The sequence below is a fragment of the Podarcis liolepis genome, assembly GCF_965112155.1.
Source record: "Podarcis liolepis genome assembly, chromosome: 5".
NCBI classification, from domain to species: Eukaryota; Metazoa; Chordata; class Lepidosauria; order Squamata; family Lacertidae; genus Podarcis; species Podarcis liolepis.
Window position 1 is genome coordinate 98,852,578 of NC_139556.1, and position 25,047 is coordinate 98,877,624.

The following is a 25,047-nucleotide window of genomic DNA, read 5'->3' on the forward strand; positions in this document are numbered from 1 at the left end:
CCTGAAGCCCTGAATACGACTTCGTTACAGGGGTATTGAGGTGCCTTTGTTTAACCCAGAGAGGAAGATGATGGGGATGTTGGGAATTTCCATTCCACCTTTAGTTGCAGACATGGAACTGTTGCATGTCACATGTCTGTTTACATACCAGCAAAGCTTGCTGGGAACTTCCGTTTGTGTATAGCTTTTGTTTTTCACTGTCCCTCTGAAGAGAAGAAAGGGAGACGACATGTTTTATTTGTCTTGATTTATGCTTAATAAATCTTTAGCTGTTAGTATGTTTCCATAAGCCTCACGCCTGTTCTGTTTGCGCAGTATACTCTGTGCTCAGGCTTTTGAAGTCTGAGTCGCTGATTTACATCGCACCAGAGATCAGGGGATCATCACAGCTAGAAGGGCATGATCCAGCTGGGGGCTAGCCAGCTGGCATCTCAACCCCCGAAGGATGCCGACAGGGGATGCCCAGAAAAATGGACCCCACTCCCCATAGGCCAGAGGTCTCCAGGACCCTGGAGCAAAGAGCCATTCTCCTGGACGTGTTGAGTTCAAATGGAAGCTGTGGGTGTAGCCTCCAGTTTGCAAATGCCAGAGTAGGCAATACTGACTGGAGTGTAGAAATAGAGTTGGAAGGGACCGCAAGGGCCATCTAGTCCACCCCCTGCAATGCAGGAATCTTTTTGCCCAATGTGGGACTCGAACCCACTACCCTGAGATTTAAAATCTTGTGCTCTGCCGACTGTAGTGTTCTGGTTCCATATAAGACAGCTTCCTAGGTTCACATTTAACAGGTGAAACCACCACCCTGGCAATCCATCCAGTGTAGGGATGTGGAACTTTCTGCCCTCCCAATTGGACTCCATCTCCCATCGGCCCCTTCCATGTCACGGATGATGGGAGTTGTAGTCCAGCAATATCTGGCGGGCCATGGGGTCTCTATCCCTGATTAAACTGGAATGCAGATCCTACATGGACCCCCCAAAATGGCAGCTTATGAGCCGTTAAAGGGGGTATTTGAGTCGTGACATCCAGGTTCTCGCACCCAGCTGTGGCACATTTTATCCCACATCTCCTACTACTCTGGCCAAAAGCTTTGGCCTCCCTCATTCTCTGGCACCACGTTAACCAGCCATCCGCTCTTTCCCCCCTCATCACGCCTGTGTGACATTCATCCTTGCAGACAGCTCTTTAGCTCTCGCTAAGTGGGGCCTCATCCTGCCCAGGGGCTGAGCCCTTCCGAAAAGGAGTAATTGAATCGAGACCTTTCTCAGTAAGAGCGATGTGGACTCAGCACCACGCTGCGTGGAGCCCTTTCCAGCATTGGCTAGCTCTGGGAAGCCAAAGAATATGGAGAGGAACACGTCTCCCCACAATTATCAGCACTGGTGAATGGCAGCTCCCTGCTGCTGAGAGTTGATGCGCCTTTGCATTCTCTGAAGTACAAGTCGAAGAGGGTGGGGGAAATTCTTTCATTCTTGCAGCCTCCTCTGGCCGCCTTTTAAACATGATCATTTAGCGTCTTGTTCCTCCAGCTCTGGGCATGTCCCTGTCTTTAAAGTAGACAAGAGCTTGCGTTACTTTTTCAATGCTCCTGAGCACGTACAGAGTTTTCCTCCAGCACTGACCAACTATATGTCTGGTTACCACAAACAGACAGATAAGGGGCAACCTCTCTCTCCATCTGCATGCGTTTTAACACCTCCCTTGAAACAGTCCAAAATTTATTTTGAAATCCCGTGAGGAAAGTCCACCATGGTATGACTTCAGGAACTGTTGAGGTCCAATAATTCTTGGAGAACAGATGAGGTCCCTGCAGACTGGAGGCAGGGAGCTGCTGTATCATGGCCCATCACAGAGAATAATAGAATTGTAGAGTTGGAGGTCAGACTATCCTCCACCAGGGCCTTCTCAGTGATGGCTCTGACCTGGTGGAATACTCTTTCCCATGAGACCAGGCCCCTGCAGGATTTAACCTCCTTCTGCAGGGCCTGTAAGACAGAGCTATTCTGCCTGTCCTTTAATTTGAACTTAGCCTGATCTTTTATTCCCCTTCCTTCCCTCCCCCTCCCCTTTTATGAAGATCACCCACTCTGGGATCCCACAGCTAATTCTCCCCTTGTCTCCTCGCTGGCCCAAGTAGGACCAATTCAGCCAGCTAGCCCTGGGGATTATCTAATGCTTATTTCCCCTAAATGGATTTTTGAATTTTATTGTTATTCATGTTTTTATACTGTATTTATTCTGCTTTTATAATTAAGTGTTTTAAATTTGTTGTTAGCCGCCCTGAGCCCAGTTTTTGAACTGGGAAGGGCAGGGTATTATTATTATTATTATTATTATTATTATTATTATTATTATTATTATTAACAACCCCCTGCATGTAGGAATCTCAACTAAAGCATTCATTACAGATTGGCCATCCAACCTCTGCTTAAAAACCTCTGAGGAAGGTGAGTCCACAATCTCCCGAGGGAGATTGTTCCGCTGTCAGGCAGGCCGCCAGAGAATTTTCCCCTGATGTTTAGTTGGAATCTCCTTTCTTGTAACTTGAAGCCATTGGTTTGGGTCCAAAAATGTGTACGCCAGGCAGAATACCGTAGATTCTGGCGTATTAGGTGACTGGGTGTGTAAGATGACCTCCCAAATTGGCAGCTGCCAATTTGGGGGGTCGACTTATATGCCCAGTCTTATACGCGGCAGCTTTGCTGCCCAGCGAACCCATACCTGGTGTATAAGACGATCCCTGACTTTTTAGAGGATTTTCCGGGGTTAAAAAGTCGTCTTATACGCCGGAATCTACGGTACAGTGGTGCCTCGCAAGACGAAATTAATCCGTTCCACGAGTCTCTTCGTCTAGCGGTTTTTTCGTCTTGCGAAGCAACCCTATTAGTGGATTAGCGCTATTAGCGGTTTAGCGGCTATTAAAGGCTTATCGGCTTAGCGGCTAAAAGGCTATTAGCGGCTTAGAAAAAAGGGGGGGAAGCGAAAAAAATTGCAAGACTCGCAAGACTTTTTCGTTTTGCGAAGCAAGCCCATAGGGAAATTCGTCTTGCGAAGCGCATCGAAAAACGGAAAACCCTTTCGTCTAGCGGGTTTTTCGTCTTGCGAGGCATTCATCTTGCGGGGCACCACTGTATTTGCAGAAATGCATATACAGTATTTGAAAGAGGATTCAACAAATTCATGGAGAAAAGGGCTGTTGATGCCTAATGTGCCTTCTGCAGCTGGGGCCAGCAATAGAAGAAGAAGAGTTTGGATTTGATATCCCGCCTTTCACTCCCTTTAAGGACTCTCAAAGCGGCTAACATTCTCCTTTCCCTTCCTCCCCCACAACAAACACTCTGTGAGGTGAGTGGGGCTGAGAGACTTCACAGAAGTGTGACTGGCCCAAGGTCACCCAGCAGCTGCATGTGGAGGAGCGGAGACACGAACCCGGTTCCCCAGATTACGAGACCACCGCTCTTAACCACTACACCACACTGGCTTTTGAATCCAAGTTGCTGTGAAAACCGCAGGAGAGAGGGCTCTTGCACCCGGATCCTGCTTGCTTGTTTTGCATCTGGTTGGCCACTGATAGCAGGATGTTTGGGCTAGAAGGGCCACCGGCCTCATCCAGCAGCCTCTTCCTATGTTCTTAAGTAGCTGGGGTGGTGGGAGGTGTAGTCAAAAACACCTTCGAGAGCACCAGGCTGGCGAAAAGCCTGCCGAACGTAGGCTGAGGCCCCTTGGCCAAAGTCGCAGGCGTTGCGCATGTGTGGGTTTGGGAGCTGAGCATGGCTCCCTTCCCCTCCATTTAACCTCTCTGGTCCTTGCTGGGGCTGCAGCATCCCGCGAGGGGGTTAAACTCTGTGCGCTTCGCGGAGACTCTTAATGCATACTGCGGCTCGCTGCCAGGGCCCAGGAGAGACCCGCGTTTTATAGACATCGATTACACACTTAACCACCATTTGCGTTTTTATCCCTCACCTTTTCTTCCCCTCCGAGCAGCAGCAAAAGAGGAGCGTCTCCCTTCTCTGCGTCTCCCCCCTCCCCATCTCTCTCTCTTACACAGACAAGTAAATACACACAGCCTTTGTGCATTTTTTTATTTTTGCGGGTCCGGCTACGCAAGAGTGGCAGAGGGCAATTAGCATTCCGGGGCTCTTTTTAAATCTCCCTAAGCAATATAGATAAGACAGCGGGTTAGATGAGAACAATTTAATTAAGCCATAGAAAAGAGGCCCTTTGCCGGCGCCCTCGGTTCGTGCGCTCTGCCAACCGCGCCAACCTTCCAGTGCGGGACTGGCTTGGTGCCACGCAGAGCACACCCTGCCTGCTGCCCCCTCCTCTCTGTGCAGGATTGATAGCCCCCCTTGGCTTCTTCTTCCCTCTCCCTGCCCCCCCCAAAAAGCTGAAATTAAAAACCAAAACTGGGATTAAAAACAACCAAACACTTTTTCTTCCTGTATGTGGCCAGTGCCAGGAAAACCTACAACTCTCTTGAGGTGTGGCAGCCATCAGCTGTCCTCATTACTCAGTGAGATTTGAGGCTACTTGTCCCAGAGGGGAGATAAACAAGCAAATTTTAGGGACTAGGTGTCGCTTTTTTAAAAAAAATCACTTTTTTGTTGTTGTTTAAAAATTGTGTTTACATCCTGTGCTTCTGCCACAGAGCAATGGCCTCGGTTCGACTGCGTTATTATTATTCCAACAGGTCTGCAAGGAACATTAGGCCGTGATGGGCAATGAAATATCCCACTCAGCTTCATGGCTGAGCAGGGATTTGAACCCAGGTCTCTCTGGCCCGGAATTTTTAACTACTCAAGAAGATGTAACTCTTTAATGCATGCGGATCAATAGGAATCGCTAGCGTTTTTAGTGCCTTTATAATGAATGATACGTGCTAAGATCCCGTGGGAAGGTGGGGAATCCTGTCGGAGCAGCTGCATGATTAAAATATAAATTGCAATGGTGTGTGCGGTATTTTTTGTTGTTTCGGTACTTCAAGTCAATTGGGTGTAGCTTGGCATTTGGTTTTAAAATTTATTGCAGCCCCTTCGAACAGGGCAGGTTCAGTATGTAGGTGCAGAAACGGTCAGCTTTTAAAAGTTTTTGCTTAGCAAATCTTGTCAACCCAAGAATCCTGTATCTAAGAAAGACCAACTCTGAGGGAATCCTTTCTTCCAGATAAAAAGTTGTCCACACCCCATCATCCAACCACAGGGCTTGCATGGATGTCAAGAGATAGCACTTTCCTCCCCCCTTTCTGATTACAGGCACTGGACTTTTTAAAAAAGCCCTTGATAGGCAGAAATTCAATAGGAGAATCTTGCAGTGATGGGGAAAGGTTTCGCCTATTGCACTTCTGCTGTCTTGCAGGTGGTGAGGGGTCTGCGTTTCAGCTGACAGAGGGTGAGGAATTTCTGCTTGGCTCCTTTCCTGAAACTAACTGATTTCAGTAGTTTTCTCCTTGCAGGTGTCATTAGATAATAAAAAAGCCTGTGTTTTATCCTGTAATGGCTTCTCGGCTGAATCAGACCTCTAGCCCAGCTTTCTGCTTCCAATAAGGTCAGCCAAATACTTCTGGCAGATAACTGGGGCAGCCTGCTTACAACTCATGTTTAAACTTAGATGCTGTTTTCCCCCAACCGTCTGCTCAAAAGCATTCTCACACTTCTTCCCCTCCCCCCTAAAAAAATCCTTATCTGTGCCTGTTACAGTTGTGTGACAGGCAGAAATTCACCAGGTGTAGTGTTTCCTGTCACTGCATCCTCACCCTGGAGTTAGCCACGCCATCTGAATTTCTGCCCATATTTTCATGTTGAAAATACCATGCATCCCATGTGTGTGTGCATTTGTGTGTTTGTTTGCCTGCATGCATGTGATACTGCTGCATATTGCATGCAGAAGCAGCTCTGTGCAGGAAATTTCATGCATGTACAATTTGCCATGCTTAAACCTTGGAATCTATGAAGCAGCCTAGGGAAAGTGATCTGAGAGCCCTTCTACTTACTCAAGCATTTTGCGGCTGGAGATGAGTGCGTTGGACTCTCTCTAATGGATCTCTCGGGGTGTAAGCAATTGTGTTACGTATTCATTGTCTTTAAATGTTGCTAACCAGCCGTGAGCCTTCTGGGACAGGGCAGGTTACAACCCAAATAAGATGGATTTCCTGCAACTCTGGCTCCGGTTGCATCCGAGGGTGACCTCAGGGGCTAGTGTGGAGTAACTGATGGAGTGGCAACCTGCAAGGTCCTCACACTGCTTTGTAGAATGGCACACCCCCTAACGGAGGGGAGAGAAACCTGTGGACCCCTGAGGCATTGCTGTACTCCAACTCCTGGATAGCTCAGTTGGTTAGAGCAACCTGCTGATACTGCCAAGGTTGCAGGTTCAATCCTCGTATGGGACAGCTGAATATTCCTGCATTTTAGGGGGTTGGACTCTACAATTCTATGAATCTGTGATTCCAACTCCCAGCTTGAACGCCCAGAGGGCTGCAGGGTCCCAAGCTGTCAGGAGTCAGCCAGCAGTAAATCACACCATACAAACTGCAATTGACTCTTTATTAGCAAGAACATGATCTTGGCAGAGTGTCAGGCCTAATGAGCACAGCAGCTCAGTCCTGGTATGTCTTGCCCCCACGAAGCAGTTGCTGAGACTGAAGGTCCCCACATCTCCATAACTGCCTAAGCCCCCCTCCCCTCCAGGGTTTCTCCCAAGCAACCTGAGACTGTACCAGTCCCTCCTCTGTGCTTTTCATGTCTCTCCTGGTTCTGGGATACCAGGGGGAAGGGAAGCTTGTTCCAGCAGGAGGGGGAGATACCTGGGACTCTTCACCAGCCAGACTCATCTTTGCTTCTTGGCCTCTCCTGCTTCAGCTGCTGCCTCTGATTCTGAACTTCTCTCTGCCACAGACTCTCCCAGCTCACTAAGCCCTGTTGCCTCTTCAGCTTCCGACACCACCACTTCCCAGTCTTCTCCCTCTGTCTACCCACCAATCCCTGGACTCTTAGCCCCCTTCCCCTGGGGCTTCCCCAGCTTGTTCCTCCCACAATTCCTCTGTGTCTAACTGATCCACAACACCACTGGAAGCTAAGTGGATCTGCCCCTCCCAAGCTGACTGCTCTGCTCCTTCCCGCAGGCCCACCTTCCGGTACTTCACCTGGCACACCTGTGTGCTGGGCATCGCCGGCTGCTTCGTCATGGTCTTCCTCATCAGCCCCATCTACGCCTCAGCCAGCGTGGCCTTCATGGTGGTTCTCCTTGTGGCCCTCCATTACCTCTCCCCCAGCAGCAGCTGGGGCTACATCAGCCAAGCTCTCATTTTCCACCAGGTAAGCACGGGGGGACCCCCAAAACCAGCTCTCTACCGCGGTCGGCAGCAAGCAAGTCTTTCTCCTTTCTGATGCGAAATGTTTTAATCAATGTTTTCTGGTGCTTTCGTTTGTCGGTTGCTCCTCCTGTGGGAGAACGGGCGAGGCAGAAACACGGTGAGCAATCTCTTTTCCTTGCACACATAAACACCTGGAGCTGTGTTGACTAGTTTAGAGACAAGAGTTTTCCCTCTGGCGGCGTTCAGCCCTCTCATAAATCAGGCAGGGTGGGAGGAGGAGGAGCAAGAAGAAGAAGAAGAAGACCCATTTCCAGGGATTTCAAGGCAGGGGCTGCGAGCCCCATTCTTTGGCCACCCAAGGAAATTGCAGAACGCTCGAAAAGTACCGTATTTTTCGTTCTATAGGACGCACATTTCCCCCTCCAAAAATTAAGGGGAAATGTGTGTGCATCCTATAGAGCGAATGCAGGCTGCGCCGCTAAGCCCAAAGCCAGAACAGGAAGACGGAGCACTGCGGAGTGCTCCGTCTCACTGCTCTAGCTTGGGGACGGCTGCGCGCAAACCTCTGCAGGGCAGCGGGGTGCCTTCACCCCGCTGTCCTGCAGAAGCTAGCAAGGCTGTTCCCAAGCCAGAACAGCGAGACGGAGGGCTCCATCTCGCTGCTCTAGCTTGGGGACGGCTGTGTGCAAACCTCTGTAGGGCAGTGGGGCGCTGCGCTCCAAAGGCTTCAGGGATCTTTGAAGCTGGCGGTGGGGGAAAGCAGCGCTTCCCCCCACCGCCAGCCGCACAAGCTCTGGTGAATGTACCTTGGACGCACCTTGTTTTAGAGGGGGAGAACAAGAAAAAAATTTTTTTCCCTGTTCTCCCCCTCCTATGGTCCGGTGCGTCCAATGGAGCGAAAAATACGGTATGCATTTTCTGCAAAAGAGGCAAAAAAACTTTTGATTCCTAAGTATGCTAAAGCTATTCAATATTAGAAGCGATGTGGAAGGCAGCGATATTTTTTTGTTTATTATGGGTTTATGGGCATTTATTTTATTTATTTATTAAATTTGTAGACCACCCATCATCTGACGACCACAGGGTGGTTCACCAAAATAATAATAATAATAATTGTAATAATAATAATAATAATAATACAAAAAGAACCCAGCAAGCGGGACCCAAGAGCCCTCTCCCCAACCCACTGCAGCTTCCAGCAACTGGTAGCTCGTTTGCAAAACGCAGGACCAGGTGTTCCTCCCCGCCCCATACAGATTAATTTACCTGGTTGTCCTAATAATGTTTCGAACTCGCCTCCACCCCTTCCGCAAGGGAGCTGCACGCTCTTATCTCGTATCCTTTCAGACAGGCGGTTCGTCCTTCCAGCTGGCGCCATTCCCCCCCGTGCTCTGCCCTTCCCTGGGATTCATTCCCAGACCCAGCAAGTTGGGCCCGCTGCCCAGCCCTTGCCTTTTAATTTTTGTGTCATAAAACCAACACTTAACAGGGGAAAAACCCTGTTAGCACGTAATGGAATATTCTTATTACCCAGCTGCTGTCTTGCTGGCCTGCCTTAACGAAACTCAGGCCCTCAGCCAGGCCTGCTGAGTGGGTTTGGTTGTGTTTTAGCAGGTTCTGAGCACCTAAAACCCACAACGTTAGTACAGAAGGTCCAGACCTTCCAATTTGCAAAGTCAATTCATTTATTTATTGTGGGCTTTCCCAAACATGGCACTCCAGCTGTTTTTGGACTACAGTTCCCATCATCCCTGATCACTGGTTCTGCTAGCTAGGGATGATGGGAGTTGTAGTCCAACAACAGCTAGAGCCCCAAGTTTCGGAAACCCTGTTTACTGCATTTGCGTCCCATCTTCCCTCTCAGGAGCTCAAGGTGGCATACGTAGTTCTCCTCATTTTACCCTCACAACAACCTGTGAGGTAGGATGGGCCGAAAGTGAGTGACTGGCCCACGGTTGCCCAGGGAGCTTCATGGCTGAGTCAGGATTTGAACCCTGGACTCCCAGGTCCTAGTCCAACACTCTAATCACCGTATTTTCTGCTCTATAGGATGCACTTTCCCCCCTCCCAAAATGAAGTGGAAATGTGTGTGCGTCCTATGGAGCAAATGCAGGCTCCTTGGCTTCAGCGATAGCAACGCGAAGCCTCCGAAGCACAGAGGGAGAGCTCCCCCCGCGCTCCGGAGGCTTTGCGTTGCTTTCGCTGAAGCCACCTGAAGCCCCTGGAGTGCAGGGAACTCCCACTGCACTCCGAAGGCTTGCGGATAGCCACCTGAAGCCTGGAGAGCGAGAGGGGTCAGTGCATACCGATCGCTCTTTCTCTCCAGGCTTCGCTTCGCTGGAGAGGCGCTGCACAGTTTTCCTTCTCTGCGCAGTGCCCTTCAGCGAAGTGGGAGGAGAAATGGAAGGGGCTCTGTTTCTTCGATGAGCAGAGAGGGGGAGAATTCCCCCCCCTGTTCTCCCCCTCCTATGGTCCGGTGCGTCCTATAGAGCGAAAACTACTAATAAAAACACTGTGTCTAGCTTTCCACCAACCCACCTCAAATGCTTGCATCTGAAGTGTTTGCTCAGAGCCTAACAAAGCATTTATGTGGGGCTGTAGCTGGAAGAGCTCCAGATACATTATTTCGGTACAGCAGCCCTGTACGGTAGGCCAGTGGTGGTTTCCCCCATGTTGCAGGTGGTGGAACTGTGGTTGAGTGTCGGTGAATTCATGGCCAGCGCCAGATCTGGAGACTTGAGCTAACTTCCTTGTAGCTTCGCTCTCACGAATCGCTGGCTTGACCTGGAGTGTGCTTCCTGGAGTGTGTTTTGGTTACTTCCTCCCTTGCAAGGAGCAAAACAGGTCCTGGCACTGCATTCCAGCGGGACACAGCCCCTCTGTGTTTCCTGTTTTCTGCTTGGCCCCTTTCTGCTAAACAAAAGAAGAAGAGGAGTTTGGATTTGATATCCCACTTTAAGACGCAGGTGGCGCTGTGGGTTAAAGCACAGAGCCTAGGACTTGCCGATCAGAAGGTCGGCAGTTCGAATCCCCGCAACGGGGTGAGCTCCCGTTGCTCGGTCCCTGCTCCTGCCAACCTAGCAGTTCGAAAGCACGTCAAAGTGCAAGTAGATAAATAGGTACCACTCGGGCGGGAAGGTAAATGGCATTTCTGTATGCTGCTCTGGTTCGCCAGAAGCTGCTTAGTCCTGCTGGCCACATGACCCGGAAGCTGTACGCCAGCTCCCTTGGCCAATAAAGCGAGATGAGTGCTGCAACCCCAGAGTCGGTCACGACAGGACCTACTGCTTCCCGACACCCACATTTGGCTGAAATGCATCCACTTCTGGGGTGCAGCGCCCCCAACACCACTAATCCATGCTGAGCACACAGAGGCCTTACCAGGAAACAAGGGCGATCTCTGGCAAGTGGTTTGGGGCAATGTTCAAAATCCCCCAGGTGCCAGGCTCTTTTTGCTACTGGCACAGGCCCATTTGCGACTATGTGGAGATTTGCGGGCACCAGGTTGGCGACTGACGTCTCCTCAAGCTAGCTGAGTCACACACAGCCCTCCATCATCACATCAAGGAAAATAAGTGCAGGGCTGAGTACAGATACATTTGACTGTGCCTCAGCCTTTCCCCAATTTAAAAACTCTTCTGTAGTCCACAATTAACACCATGTCCATTTCCACTTTGAGTTTCTGCTTCTTGGATACTGGGACAAGTGACTTGTTGTAAGAGCAATGTTGCTGAGATCATAGAATTGTAGAATTGCAGCGTTGGAAGGGGGCCCAGGGGTCATCTAGTCCAGCCCCCCCGATGAATAGACCTTTAAGGTGCTGTTTGGCGCCTAGCTTATATACCTGAGTTTCTAACTCCGGTTTGGGGAATATGACCGCAGCCCTGCGACATTTGCAGGCAGGGAAACATCGGTGTGTTAGCTGGGGCTGCCAACGCCTCCTCAGACATCCGTCTGGCTTTGAGATGTCTTGGCAGATCGATGGGGGAAAGGAGGGCCCCGTGCGGGTGGATAAAAGCAGGCGTCGCAAACGCCACCTTCCTCTTCTCCTTGCTCCCTCTTCTCCCAGCTCCCCAACCTTTCATTCCTGGCCCTGGCACACAGAGACTTTGGCAGGGAGCCAACACCACAGATTGTGTGCGGAAGGGGGGGGGTGGGAGGCGCAGGAGGGAAGGAATGATCTCCTCCTCTGCGGTGCGTCTGGGGTAATAACATTTACTCACCAGGGTGATGTTACCCCGTCGGACGCTGATCAAATGCACTTGTCCCCGGTAGTGAAGACAAATGCCAGCAGCTGAGAAGGTAAATGCATTAGCTTGCCCTGAGCTCTGACTTGTCTGACTGACATGTTTGCTCGGTTGCGTGTGCACACACACACACACACACACACACACACAGAGCGAGGAAGGAAGCTAGCGGCTGGAGCAGATGATGAAGGAAGAGAAAGCGAGGGCTGTTTTTTCTCAGCCAAGAAGACGCTTTTATCATGGACAGTTCGAAGACCAGGGCTGGGGCAGACATCCCATCAGACATAATGTTTAATTTGTATACAGTGGTACCTCGGGTTACAGGCGCTTCAGGTGACAGATGCGTCAGGTTACAGACTCCGCTAACCCAGAAATAGTACCTCGGGTTAAGAACTTTGCTTCAGGATGAGAACAGAAATCATGCTCCGGCAGCAGCTGGAGGCCCCATTAGCTAAAGTGGTACCTCAGGTTAAGAACAGTTTTAGGTTAAGAATGGACCTCCAGAATGAATTAAGTTCTTAACCCGAGGTACCTCTGTACCGCCTTTCTATATTACTCTGCACAATGCCATTTGCAAGCTGAAGAAACAACAAAAAAGGCAGCAACAATCGCACACGTAATAATGAATCTGATCCAGTACAAAAATAAGTCACAATAACCTTAAAATATATCAAATGAAGCAATATTTAACAATCTATTAGAATATAACAATAAACAGTAAAATTAAATATTGGCAAATAATAGTTAAACAGTTAAACAGCTGACACTTAAGAATTGCAATGAAGAATTACTAAACAATGATCAATAAAAATAACAGGAAGCCCCAACGCATAAAATACCACACTTATGTCTAATCCATCCAACTTGATGGCCCTCACTGGCTCCTGTGGGAGGGAGTTCCACAGTTTAACTACACGCTGTAGGAGTTTTCTGCTGAAATGCAGGTCATCGGCACTCTTCAGATATGTGCATTTAAAAAGGGGGAACTTGTTCTCTGATCACCCAGAGAGCAAGACTGTGTCAGTATTTTCATCCCTCCCATTGCAAAGATCACCAGATCATGTTTGTTTTACTTTCTGCCTGTGAAAAAGGAGGGGGCGGAAACCACTCTTCCAGACTTCCGTCCCTAGTGCTGTGCGGATTTTCTTTGATCTGTCTAGGGACAAGATGGCAGTATGAGAGAGCTGACTCTCCCGTACATGTTCGTTACGTTCTTTTATTTGCTTAATCAGTAGAAAAAAATTAGGTATGCAACGAAACCTCTGCAGCTTTGCTTCCGTTACTCTGCTGCTTTTGAGGGGCTCACAATAGCAAATTGCACCGGGACCTATTCCTTGGGAATGCTGTTCCTGCGTTCCTGGGATCAGAAAGTCAGAGAAGGTGCTTCTGACACCCAGCCCATTCAGGCGCTGAAGACTGTATATGGGTGTACGGTCAGACTGGCTCTTAATAAAATAAGAAGACGGTTCTGGATCAGGCCAGCGACCCATCTAGTCCAGCACTCTTTTCTCTCAGTGACCCCCAAGATCCAACTGTGGGAGGCCCCCCAGGCAAGACCTGATTGCAGCCCTGCGCTCCCTGCTTGGGATTCTCAGCAACCGCCATTCAGAAACCCATTGCCTCCAACTGTGGAGGCAGGACATAGTCATCATGCCTGGTAGACCCTGATAGCCTGAACATCCTCTATGCACTTCTCTAATCTTCTTTTAAAGCCATCCAAGTCAAGTAGCCATCACTGCCTCCGCTGGGAGCAAGTTCCATAGATCTAACTGCGCCCTGTGCAATGACATACTTTCGTTTGTCCTTCCTGAATCTTCCCACGTCCGGCTTCGTTGGATGAGTTAGCTGTCGCTTTGTTAACAGTGTCTTACAGTTTGCAATTGCTTTACTGATAATTTGTTAATCTACATGATTTATGCGGCGTTTGGGATGTTCTATTACGGTCTCCCTTGGGAGGTGGTGGACTCTCCGTCCTTGCAGGTGTGTGTGTGTGTGTGTGTGTGTGTATTAGTTTTAACATACCATTTTCAACAATTATAAAACATACTTTTATATCTTACACAATTTTTTTGACTTCCATCAATCACAACTGAAAATTTTCCAATCTTTTCCACCTAATTTACATTTTTTAATTTCACTATTACATTTAAGTATCGTAACTAATGTCTCTTTAGTTTATCTTCTTTGCAATATTTCATATATTCCTCCTTACAAAACCTCTTGTAGTCTTACTAGCCTAATTTGTTGATTACAGTTGCTCTTCAAATAGTTCGTATTTTTCTTCCATTCTTCTGCGAATCTCTGGTCCCCCAGGTTTCGAATCCTTCCTGTCATTTTGTCCGATTCTGCGTAGTCCATTAATTTCGTCTGCCATTCTTCTTTCGTCGGTATTTCTTCTTGCTTCCATTTATGGGCCAACAATACTCTTGCCGCTGTTGTTGCATATAAAAACAGTTTAATGTCCTGTCTATTAATGTCCTCCTTCCTTGCAGGTTTCTAAGCCAAGGTTGGATGACCATTTGTCATGGATGTTTTTGTTGAGATTTCTGCATTGCAGAGGGTGGGACTAGATGACCCTGGGGGGGGGAGGGCTGCCTTCCAGCTCTCTGATTCCACAGTTCTATGTTCCAGCATGTTATTCATTGTTTGTAAGCCCCTTTGGAATACATTTGAATGAAAAGCATTATTATTATTAGTGATGCTCATTTGATCAGAATTAACACTCAGGAAGTAGGTGACCGGGATGCAGGTGGTGCTGTGGTGTAAACCATTGAGCCTAGGGCTTGCCGATCAGAAGGTTGGCAGTTTGAATCCCCGCAACGGGGTGACCTCCCATGTTCAGTCCCAGCTCCTGCCAACCTAGCAGTTCAAAAGCACATCAGAGTGCAAGTAGATAAATAGGTACCGCTCCGGCGGGGAGGTAAATGGCATTTCCGTGCGCTGCTCTGGTTTCACCAGAAGCGGCTTAGTCATGCTGGCCACATGACCCGGAAAAACTGTCTGTGGACAAACGCCAGCTCCCTCGGCCAGTAAAACGAGATGAGCGCCGCAAACCCCAGAGTCGTTCACGACTGGACTTAACTATCAGGGTTCCTTTACCTTTAAGTAGGTGATCAGGAAGCATCCATTGATAGTGCTCGCTTCGGCAGCACATATACTAAAATTGGAACGATACAGAGAAGATTAGCAGGAAGCATCCATTGATTGCTACAGGCCTCAGCCCCCAACACTTCACCCTTTTCCACGAAACTAACATCCCGGATGGCGCCAGAGCTCGCTAAGGCTTCTCGCAGGGCCTGCCCACTCATCCCACCAGCCTCGGAGCCAAGACGCCTCCGTTGACTGGGAGCAGAGGGAGCCCTGAGCGCCGCCCGCTTGTCAAGGCGGAACCGGCGGCATATGGCGCTGTCAGCGTCTGCCACCCCCCCATTATCCCCTCAGTGCAGCGTGGGCAGTGGGGCGCTGAGGCAGAACCCTCCTGCTGCCAATCTGGGACGCTGACAGGCAGGTGCCGCGTTCCTCTCGCGTTCCCCATCTGGCTCTCCTGCTTCAAGCCTGGCTGGCTGTGGCAGGAGTGTGCACCTCCTTCCCCAGGGGGCGGGAAGAGGTGGCGTCAGCCGGAGACGAACGTTGCTGCGCTCGGAGGGCAAACTTTGGTCTCAAAATGAATTTCTTAAAAAGCAAATCCTGTGGCGCCTCAGGCAAAGCACTTCTTTTCAAGGAAAAGTGGGAGAGTTTTGAGGGGAACCTCTCAAAGGAGTTCCTTGCGTTTCCAGACGTATGCGCCTCATGTTCAGTAAAATCCTGTGTGGTGTTTGCTGGATATTTGCTGACAAGGGTGACTCAAATAAGACTAACCGGATTTCGCACATCACTTTGATATGACGGATACGGGCGACCGTTTTGTCACACTTTCAGGCACACATTTTACCACACAACCACACCCGACCTGTGGCGAAATCCTCCGTAATATTGACAGGATGTTACCCATGAGGATAATCTCTAAGTTGTTTGGCCTCCTACCACCCCATCGCCTTGTGTCGGATTGTAGAACGTATTCTCCTCAGCTCAGAGACCTGTCCTTTTCTGTATTGTGCACAAAGCGCTGTGCGCATCGATGGCACTCTGCTATTATTCTTCCTCTCTACATCAGCCAGTGAGGAGCACCAAATCCCCAGGGGCCAAGGAAGCTGCGGCTAAACTGCCTCCGTGCTTAGCTGTAGAAACATGGGGCTTTGAGGAGTGGGCTCCCTCCACCGCCACCTCAAATGCTTTGGCATCTGTCTGCCTTTTAAAACACACACACACAAACCACAAATTTTCATTAGTTTTTATACAAATACAAAAATCATTAAAAACTTACTCAGAGGTATACAGCTAATGATGTTTGTTTCATCCGTTGTCTCTAGACATAGACTTACACATTCAACATTCAAACACGTTGCTTAACATAACCTCTCCACTGAGAATATCGAGCATTTGGTATAAGATCTTGATATTGGTCATTAACATATTTAAAGAAGGGGGTCCATGTTTCTATTCGTTATGCCTCTAATCGCCCTCCTGTGTCTGGTGAGACGGCCAGACATTGCCGTATCCCAGATATTATTTTCCCATACGTTCAGAGGTATATCAGTCTGGTTCGTCCATTGCTGAGCTAATCATGCTGTGGTCAGTGAGAAACCTACTACAGTGGTACCTCGGGTTAAGAACTTAATTCGTTCTGGAGGTCTGTTCTTAACCTGAAATTATTCTTAACCTGAGGTACCACTTTAGCTAATGGGGCCTGCCGCCGCTGCCGCACGATTTCTGTTCTCATCCTGAAGCAAAGTCCTTAACCTGAGATACTATTTCTGGGTTAGTGGAGTCTGCAACCTGAAGCATCTGTAACCTGAGGTACCACTGTAGTTCACTCAAATAGAGCCTATGTCCAAAGATATAGCCTCTTGGGATGAAGTCAAACTGCTGCATTAGCAGCACCAAAGTGACCTCCACAGGGTCACGTGCCTGGGGGTCCTGGGCTGCCCAGACGACAAGACCCCCCTCTCGGCCTCCCTGATGGAGTCCAAAGGAAAGCAGAGCAAGACATTTGGCACTGGCTTGGCTGCAGGAGTTGCCAGAAGGAGGCGTCCAAGGCACCATCCAACTGTCTTGGGGACTCCATTCAGGATTTGTGTAGGGTTTACTCCTTAGCATTTTCTTCTTCTGAAGATGTCCCGCAAGGCAGCTGAGGTTCAGGATCAAAGTTTTCCTTCTCCTAGATCAGGCATAGGCAAACTTGGCCCTCCAAATGTTTGGGGACTACAACTCCCATCATCCCTGACCACTAGTCCTGTTAACTAGGGATGATGGGAGTTGTAGTCCCAAAACAGCTGGAGGACCAAGTTTGCCTATGCCTGTCCTAGATGGGCTACGAGCCCCATCTGCTCCTCACCTCCCTCTATAGCAGGCTTCCTCAACCTCAGCCCTCCAGATGTTTTGAGACTACAATTCCCATCATCCCTGACCACTGGTCCTGCTAGCTAGGGATCATGGGAGTTGTAGGCCAAAAAAGATCTGGAGGGCTGAGGTTGAGGAAGCCTGCTCTACAGCATGTGCAGAAACTGCCTTCTTGACCATTGGACCCTCTCTTGGTCTCGTCCGTTCAATCTGTCAGAGCCTGCCTTTGCATGCAAAAGAAGCCCCTAACTCCCCAAGAATTTGAGACCCATTGGTTGCCCTCACCTGGTTTAGCCGGCCAGTGGAAGCCATTTCCTAGGTTGTGGCTGCTGTCGCGTGCTGACAGCATCTCGGAGCCACAGGTGAGAGCTGAGTGCTGGGGTGAGAGCAAAGGAGAGCAAACCATCCCAGAAGGAGCACAACACGATTGACTCCTCCAGCCTGACTCTTTTTTTTGGGGGGGGGGATATTTTTATTAGGAATTTCAACATAACAATTTATCACAAATACATCATCCTCATTCCCCCCCATTTTCCCCCTCCTCCCTTCCCTCCAAAAGAAGAACCCCCCACCCCCACCCCAGACTTCCCTCAGCTCCTCTCTCTGGTTTTTCAGCACATGTTATTCTCTGCATATTATAAAATTGTAAAGGTCCTTAACTTATCTATCTATATATTACTAATAAAAAGTTAGTGAATGTTTATTCAAAACCTGCCAAGGAGTCCAGTTCATTTTGTTGTTTCTTTAAGTACTTTGTAAAAGGTTCCCATTCTTCTTTAAAGTCACAGTTGTCCTTATCACATAGTGTGTGTGTCAATTTTGCCAATTCTGCATAGTTCACCAGTTTCTCTTGCCACAGTTCTTTAGTCGGGGTTTCCTCGTTCTTCCATCCTTGTGCTGTTAAGACTCTTGCCGCCGTTGTTGCGTACATGAAGATGTTTTTCAATTTCCTTGGCACGTCTTTTCCTCGAATCCCTAACAAAAATGCTTCAGGCTTTTTTTACAAATGTTAAATTATCTCCCCCCCACCCCCAGGTCCGCAAGTATCTGCTGATGTTGGACATCCGCAAGGAGCACGTCAAGTTCTGGCGGCCGCAGGTGCTGCTGATGGTCCGGAACCCGCGGACGTCTCTGCAGCTCATCAGCTTCATCAACGACCTCAAAAAGAGCGGATTGTATGTGCTTGGCCACGTGGAGCTGGATGACTTGGGTAAGGGGGCAGCGGGAGGCCAGCCAGGTGACCCCCCAAGTCCTCTGGAGAGATGCAACCATGTGTCCCAGGGAGAAGGCTCATAGAAAGCTGCCTTGGACTGAGTTGTACCACCCACCCACCTAGCTTGGAGACCTTCAGCGGCTCTCCTGGGCAGGGGGGACCTCGGTAATATGGCACCCTGTGGGTGGCCAAGATTTGACACCCCCTTCCCCAGCCCTCGCTCCAGCCAAGCAAGGCGCCAGGGCTGGGGCATAGCTGTCAACCGTCCCTTATTTGGCGGGAAACTCCCTTATCCCAGCGCCGTGTCCCGCTGCTGTCCCAGATTGATGATGTCCCTTAAATTTCCTGGGTTTCATGCTCGCCCGGCTCAGGAGGGAAGCAGCGGCTCGGGGTCCTCCGCCGTGAGAGAGTGCGCGTGCACGGGCTGCAGCATCTCTGTCTCTCCCTTTCCCCCCTCAGGGGCGCATTGTGAGGAGATGGGTGGCGGCAGGCGGGCAGGCAGGCCCTTTCTTGCGGGACTTCTGCCGCGCTGCCAGGGGAAGCCGGAGGCAGCGGCGGCTGAGGAAGCGGCCTGAGGGAGGAGGAAGAGGAGGGGATGGGGAGGGATGCAGAAGGGCAGTGCTTCAGTGGCCGCGGCGGCACCACAACTGCCTCATGCCGGGCTCGCAGGTGGTGTGGGCGAGAGTCTCTCTCTCTCCCTCCCTCCCTCTCGGGCAGGGAAGGGCCAATGGAACTCCTCGCCCCAGGATGACGGCAGCCCTGACGTGCTGCTTAGCATCCCCTCCACTGAGAGCCAGTGTGGTGTAGTGGTTAAGAGCAGTAGTCTCGTAATCTGGGGAATCGGGTTCGCGTCTCCGCTCCTCCACATGCAGCTGCTGGGTGACCTTGGACCAGTCACACTTCTTTGAAGTCTCTCAGCCTCACTCACCTCATAGAGTGTTTGTTGTGGGTGAGGAAGGGAAAGGAGAATGTTAGCCACTTTGAGACTCCTTAAAGGGAGTGAAAGGCGGGATATCAAATCCAAACCCCTCTTCTTCTTCTTCTTCTTCTTCTTCTTGCCAGCTCACCTGTCCCTTTCCAGTTAAACTATAGTAACTCACCTGGCAGGAGGCTGGAGCAGAAACTCTGCCCCACCAGGTGAGCAGCCTCTGGTTGAGAAGTTTGAGTGTCCCAGAGTGCAAGTTTGCTGCAAGAGTTGATGTCTCAGCTCAGTCTTTTTGTTTACTCTCAGTTGTGAGCACGTGTCCCTTCCGGTGAACACGTGTTCACCAGCACTGGCGCTCCTCACGCTGCACGGATGCTCCAGCCAAAAGCATTCGCAAGCCCACCTGGGTCCGTGTGCCGCCTGCCTGCCCAGGCTCCCACTTCTACCTGCCTGCTGTCCTTTGTACAGCAAATTGATTTCTCAGCTGCTTTTGTGAAGGCCGCAAACGGGGCCCCTCCCAGAGCTGTTCTGGTTTCCATGGTGACTAATGGATTTTTTTTCCCCTCCCGCTGAAAAGAGGGGAAAGTAGAAAGAGGAAGATGGTTAATTTCATTTTTCAACCACACCGAGAGAGAGAGAGAGAGAGAGAGAGAGAGAGAGAGAGAGAGAGAGATCAGACCAGAATTATAGGGCAAATATGAAAGATAAAGTATGGCAGCTTAGTTGTGGTGGATCAATGAGAAAGATTCCTGGGTCTTTGGATGGATAGGAGGTGAACTTGGTGCCAGGTGTGAAGACACTCTGCGAATGCACTTGTGAGCTCCAAGCACTGTCAGAAGCTGCTTCTTCCACCCACATTGGGGAACTTTGTGGCAGAGGGAGAAACGAACCGTTCTTGGGTTTGGCGAGACGCAAGTCCATCGTCACAACACACACGTGACACAGAATTCTCTGAAACAGTGAATTTTAAATAGAGCCGTGCGGGGAGAGCTTTCCATATTCTTTTAGGGCATATAAATGGTGGATTGCAGAGTTGCAAATGATATCTCATCTTAAAAGTGCGGAATATGTAGGTTTACACTTAAAGTACAATGGCATTGTCACTTCATTCCCCCGAATCAGGCATGCAGTAAAAGAAGCCAAGAATGCGAACTGCAGCTTTTGGGACCTTTGCAGCTCTCGACTGAGGTGTTACGGAGCATTCCTGGACATCCCAACTGCTCATGCGCTTTGGGAATCGTCAGCGCATGAGGCCTAGGGACAGATAGGGCTGTGCTTTGTTGATGAGAAGGGGCATAGCAGGGAAGGAAGAAGGCAGCACAATATCAATGTGTTATCGGTCAGCAGTCAGGTTGTTGCCGGAGAGAAGTGAAGTGTGTCTGGCAAACATGAGTGGTAGTGTGTGTCCGCAACAGTACTGCACATGAATCATAGGAGCCAACTTCTAGGGGCCACGGAGGCTTCAACCCCCACAATAAAATATTTGAGGGGGCCAGGCCCCCACAAAGTTGATGGGCATTCCCATTCAAATGGTGTGTATGCATTGCATCATGTGATTGATTATGCGGGGCGGGTCTTACCTGGGCCCCCGCAATATTTTATTCAAGTTGGCACCCCTGGTGTTACTGAGATGGCTCAGTCTGTAGAGCTTGAGACTCTTCATCTCAGGGTTCTGGGTTCAAGCCCCAATGTAGGGCGAATGATTCGTGCATTGCAGGGGGTTGGACTATATGATCCTTGTGGTCTTTTGCAAAATAATAATAATAGTAATAACAGTAGTAGTAGTAGTAGTAGTAGTAGTAGTAATAAATTTCATTTATACCCTGCCCTTCCCTGCCAGAGCCAGGCTCAGGGTGGCTAACACCAGTAAAATTACAGTAAAAACATAATAGGGGAAAAAACCCAATTTAAAATACAGGTTAAAATGCAATTTAAAATGCAGCCTCATTTTAAAAGTATAAGGGGAGGGAAACATAAGGGTCAGACCGAGTCCAAACCAAAGGCCAGGCGGAACAGCTCTGCCTTGCAGTCCCTGCAGAAAGGTGTCGAGTCCCGCAGGGCCCTACTCTCTTGTGACAGAGCATTCCACCAAGTCAGGGCCAGTACTGAAAAGGCCCTGACCCTAGTTGAGATGATGATGATGATGATGATGATATACCACGCTTCATCAAAAGATCTCAAGGCAGTTCACAAGATGATTCTATGAAACTGGGAACTCTGCGAGTGATGGGGAATGGGTACCAGTAAGGTGTTGGAGAAACTATAGCCATGGATATGTGTGTGTGTGTTAGGATAGGGTAACTGGCGACCCAGAAGATGCTGGTCCAGCCTTTCTCAACCTGTGGGTCCCCAGATGTTGTTGAACTACAACTCCCATCACCCTTAGCTAACAAGGCCAGAGCTCAGGGATGATGGGAGTTGTAGTCCAACAACATCTGGGGACCACAGGTTGAGAACTGCTGTGCTGGACTCTCCAGTGTCATTATCCCTGACCACTGCCATTCTGGCTGGGCCTGATTTGGTTGAGAGAGTCCAACAACAGATTGAATTCTGATATCTTCTGCAGCTGTCTCTTAGTTGTTTGCCCCTGTTGATAGACTTATAGGGAGGTGCAGGTCCCCTCCATATGTGTGAATGTGTCCCTGCTTATCCAAGGGTCTCCTCCCACTGTGGGCTTTGCTCTGGAGGTCCAACACAACGCCGGCCGGCTGACCCTCTCCCTTCTCTCTTAGACTCCCTGCCTTCTGACCCCTTGCCGCACCAGTCTGACTCGTGGCTGCAGCTTGTGGACAGGCTGAACATCAAGGCCTTCGTCAACCTGACCCTTTCGGACTCCATCAGACATGGCACCCAGCAGCTGCTCTTCATCTCTGGCTTGGGTGAGTATCCCTTTCTGTTTGGGCCAGAGAACTGGGCAGCTAAGGAGGAATTAGGTGCAGGCCGTCTCAGAACTGATTTTTTGGCAGGCTGTGTGGGAATAAATGCTGCAAATAAATACATTTTGGGAAGGGGGTTACTGTTTCATTTTTTGTTATGAATTTTGTGTTTTTATCTTGTATTCTTATGCTGCGAAACACCCTCAGATCTAAGAATGAAGGGTGGTATACAAATTTAATAAATAGTACACATGAGATTCAGGCATGCTTTCTAGTGGTGCGGAGGGCGTACTTTGCTGCCTGCAAGGTGCTTTGACGTCCCAACTTCAGGACTTCAAAGCGCCTGGAGAAATCACTTGGCTGCCTTGGTGACCTCAGCTGATGGACAGGCGAGCCACCCCTCTTGCAAATTTGGTCCACGAAACCAATCCAGATCTGGCCCACAGATTTCAAAAGGTTCCCCGCCCCGCAATATGGATTTAGTTGAACCAAACGCCTAAGCTGCCTCTGTTCCTAAACCCCACAAGGCTGACCAATGAAATATAGCAATATTTCTTTATTTTTGTGGCTGCGTCAAATATAATTGTAGGACGGAACTGGCCACCAATCCATTTTCATTCCTTTGTTTTGGGGAGGTAGGGGTCGTGGGGGCAACTTTTACCATCAACCACCTACCCCCAATCTTGACCTTGTTTGTTGCTGTAGCCCAGCCCCTCCTCCTTGATTTGATTGGGCTCAGTCGGTAGAGCATGGGACTGTTGACTGTGGATTTTGAGTCCCAGCTTGGGTGAAATATTCCTCCACTGCAGCAGGGGGTTGGACTAGATGACCCTCAGGGTCCCTTCCAACTCTACAATTCTAAGACTCTGCGGTTCTACTTCCATTCCGCTTTCCAGCAACAGAAGTTTCGTTCAAAGCAGCTCATGATAGTCACAATAGCATTAAGAAAGAAAGCAGAACAATGTAGATGCTGCAAAGCAGAGATTCCCAAACTTGGGTCTCTGGCTGGTTTTGGACTACAGTTCCCATCATCCCTGACCACTGGTCCTGCTAGCTAGGGACCATGGGATTTGTAGTCCAAGAAGAGCTGGCGACCCGAGTTTGGGAAACCCAACTAATACTCCCTTGCCTCTCTCCCCCTCTCCCAGGAGGCATGAGGCCCAACACCATCGCTCTGGGTTTCTATGACGACACGGCCTCGGAGGACCGCCTCTCCCAGCACCCGGCCTTCAGCAGCGGGGAGGAGGTGGCCTGGCAGAACTTCCCTCCGCCGTGGACGTCGGGGACGCAGAAGTGCCTCTCTCCCCGGGAGTACGTGGCCATCATCGCGGACGCCCTGAAGATGCAGCGCAACGTGCTGCTGGCGCGCTCCTTCGAGGAGCTAAAGCCGCCGCAGGAGCTGGGGTGGCGGGCCCAGCCCCTCATCGACGTCTGGCCCATCAACCTGCTGCGGCCCGACAGCGCCCACTACGTGAACACCTGCAGCCTCTTCCTGCTGCAGATGGCCTGCGTCCTGGCCATGGCCCGTGCTTGGCGCCGCGCCCGCCTGCGCCTCTTCCTCTGCATGGAGAGCGGCGCCCGCCCTCGCGGCCAGGAGGACAAGCTGCGCCAGCTCCTGAAGGACCTGCGCATCCAGGCAGACATTCACACGGTGCTGTGGGACAGCGCAGTGGCCCTCCACTGGCACCGGCAGCAGGAGATGGCCAGCGACACCAACGCCTTCAGCTTCCCCGGAAACGTGGCACAAGTGACGGACGAGTACCTGAGTGCCGTCAACCAGCTCATCCTCCAGCAGAGCTCCGCCCCCACCGTCCGCTTCCTCTACTTGCCCCGCCCCCCAGCAGACACCAGCCTGTACGGCAGGTACTTGGAGCAGCTGGAGGTGCTCACTCGAGGGCTGGGCCCCACGCTGCTGGTGCACGGGGTCAGCGCTGTCACCAGCACTGAGCTCTAGGTTGGGTGCTGCGCGAGGTCAGCCCAAGCCGTGGCTGGCTGGCTTGCTGATGCCCCGTGACGGTCAAGGGTTGGGGAGTGGCAGGGCACCAGAGCGGTGTGGTGTGTCAAGAAGTGAGGGCGGGCAGCAGGTTAGGCTGGGGCTGATCTCTGGGCCCTGCCGGACTGGCCGCGGGGCAGCCTCGGGTTCCTCTTTCACCAAAGACTGGGCCCACTTGGAGGACTCCTGGGCGCGGGAACCATGAGACCCACTTCTGGGGCCCAGCAAAGCTGTCTGGGCCAAGAGGAGACTGTTACGTCCTGCAGGGACGTCCCGTCAACACTGGTCCTTTGGAAGGCTCTGTGAGCTCACACAGAGGGGGACCCGAGCGAGACCAGAGCAGTACCAAGCTAGCACTTTGCCGAGTGGCCTTGGAAAAACTCTGCAGCAGCCCCGGTGCCTTTTGATACGTGTAGAAACAGGAGCAAAAATAAAGATGGTCCTGAAGGATCTGAGCAGGCTGCTGTGGTGGCGTTTGGGGTGTTGATGGCAAGGAGCTTAGGGCAGTTGTCCCAGGAGTGTGCTGCTCAGTAATCGTTGGAAGTAAATCTCTCTTACAAAAACACGAGCTCCACAGACTTGGTTGAGTGTCAGGCCTATTGAGCAGAGCAGCTCGTTCCTGGTGGTCTTACTCCATGAATACCAGCTGCTGAGACTGAAAGCCCCCACCTCCACACAGCCATCTAAGCCCCCTCCTCTCCCAAGCAATCAGGGACTGCACCTGCTTGCAGACAACCTCTGCTCCGCCTGTTTCAGCCCATTTCTGATCCTGGGAGGTGGGAGGGGAGCTTGTCACAGCAGCAGGAGGAGACACCTGGGACTCTCCAGCAGCCAGACTCATCTCTGCCACAGCCTCTCCTAACTCACTCAGCCCTCTTACCTCTTCTGCTTCTGACACCTTCTCTTCCCAGTCTTCTCCCTCTGACCACTCATCATCCCACCACCACTGCCCGGGCTCTGAGCCTTCTTCCCTTTGGGGTTTCCCAAAGGGTTCCTCCCACCATTCCTCCACCGCCAACCAGTCCATGACTGGTGGTCTGAA

General features: G+C 50.5%; 1 protein-coding gene across 2 annotated transcripts in view; it reads left to right on the plus strand.

The window, feature by feature from the left end:
- Window positions 1-24,465, plus strand: part of LOC310707164 (solute carrier family 12 member 9-like) — a 98,363-nt gene extending 73,898 nt beyond the window's left edge. For both annotated transcript variants that reach the window (XM_083504012.1, XM_083504011.1), the window contains exons 10-13: window positions 7,121-7,313; window positions 18,034-18,208; window positions 21,869-22,015; window positions 23,161-24,465. In XM_083504012.1, the coding sequence (XP_083360138.1) occupies window positions 7,121-7,313; window positions 18,034-18,208; window positions 21,869-22,015; window positions 23,161-23,966 (1,321 nt within the window). In that variant the 3' untranslated portion in view covers window positions 23,967-24,465. The remainder of the gene's footprint in view (window positions 1-7,120; window positions 7,314-18,033; window positions 18,209-21,868; window positions 22,016-23,160) is intronic.
- Window positions 24,466-25,047: the final 582 nt, after the last annotated feature.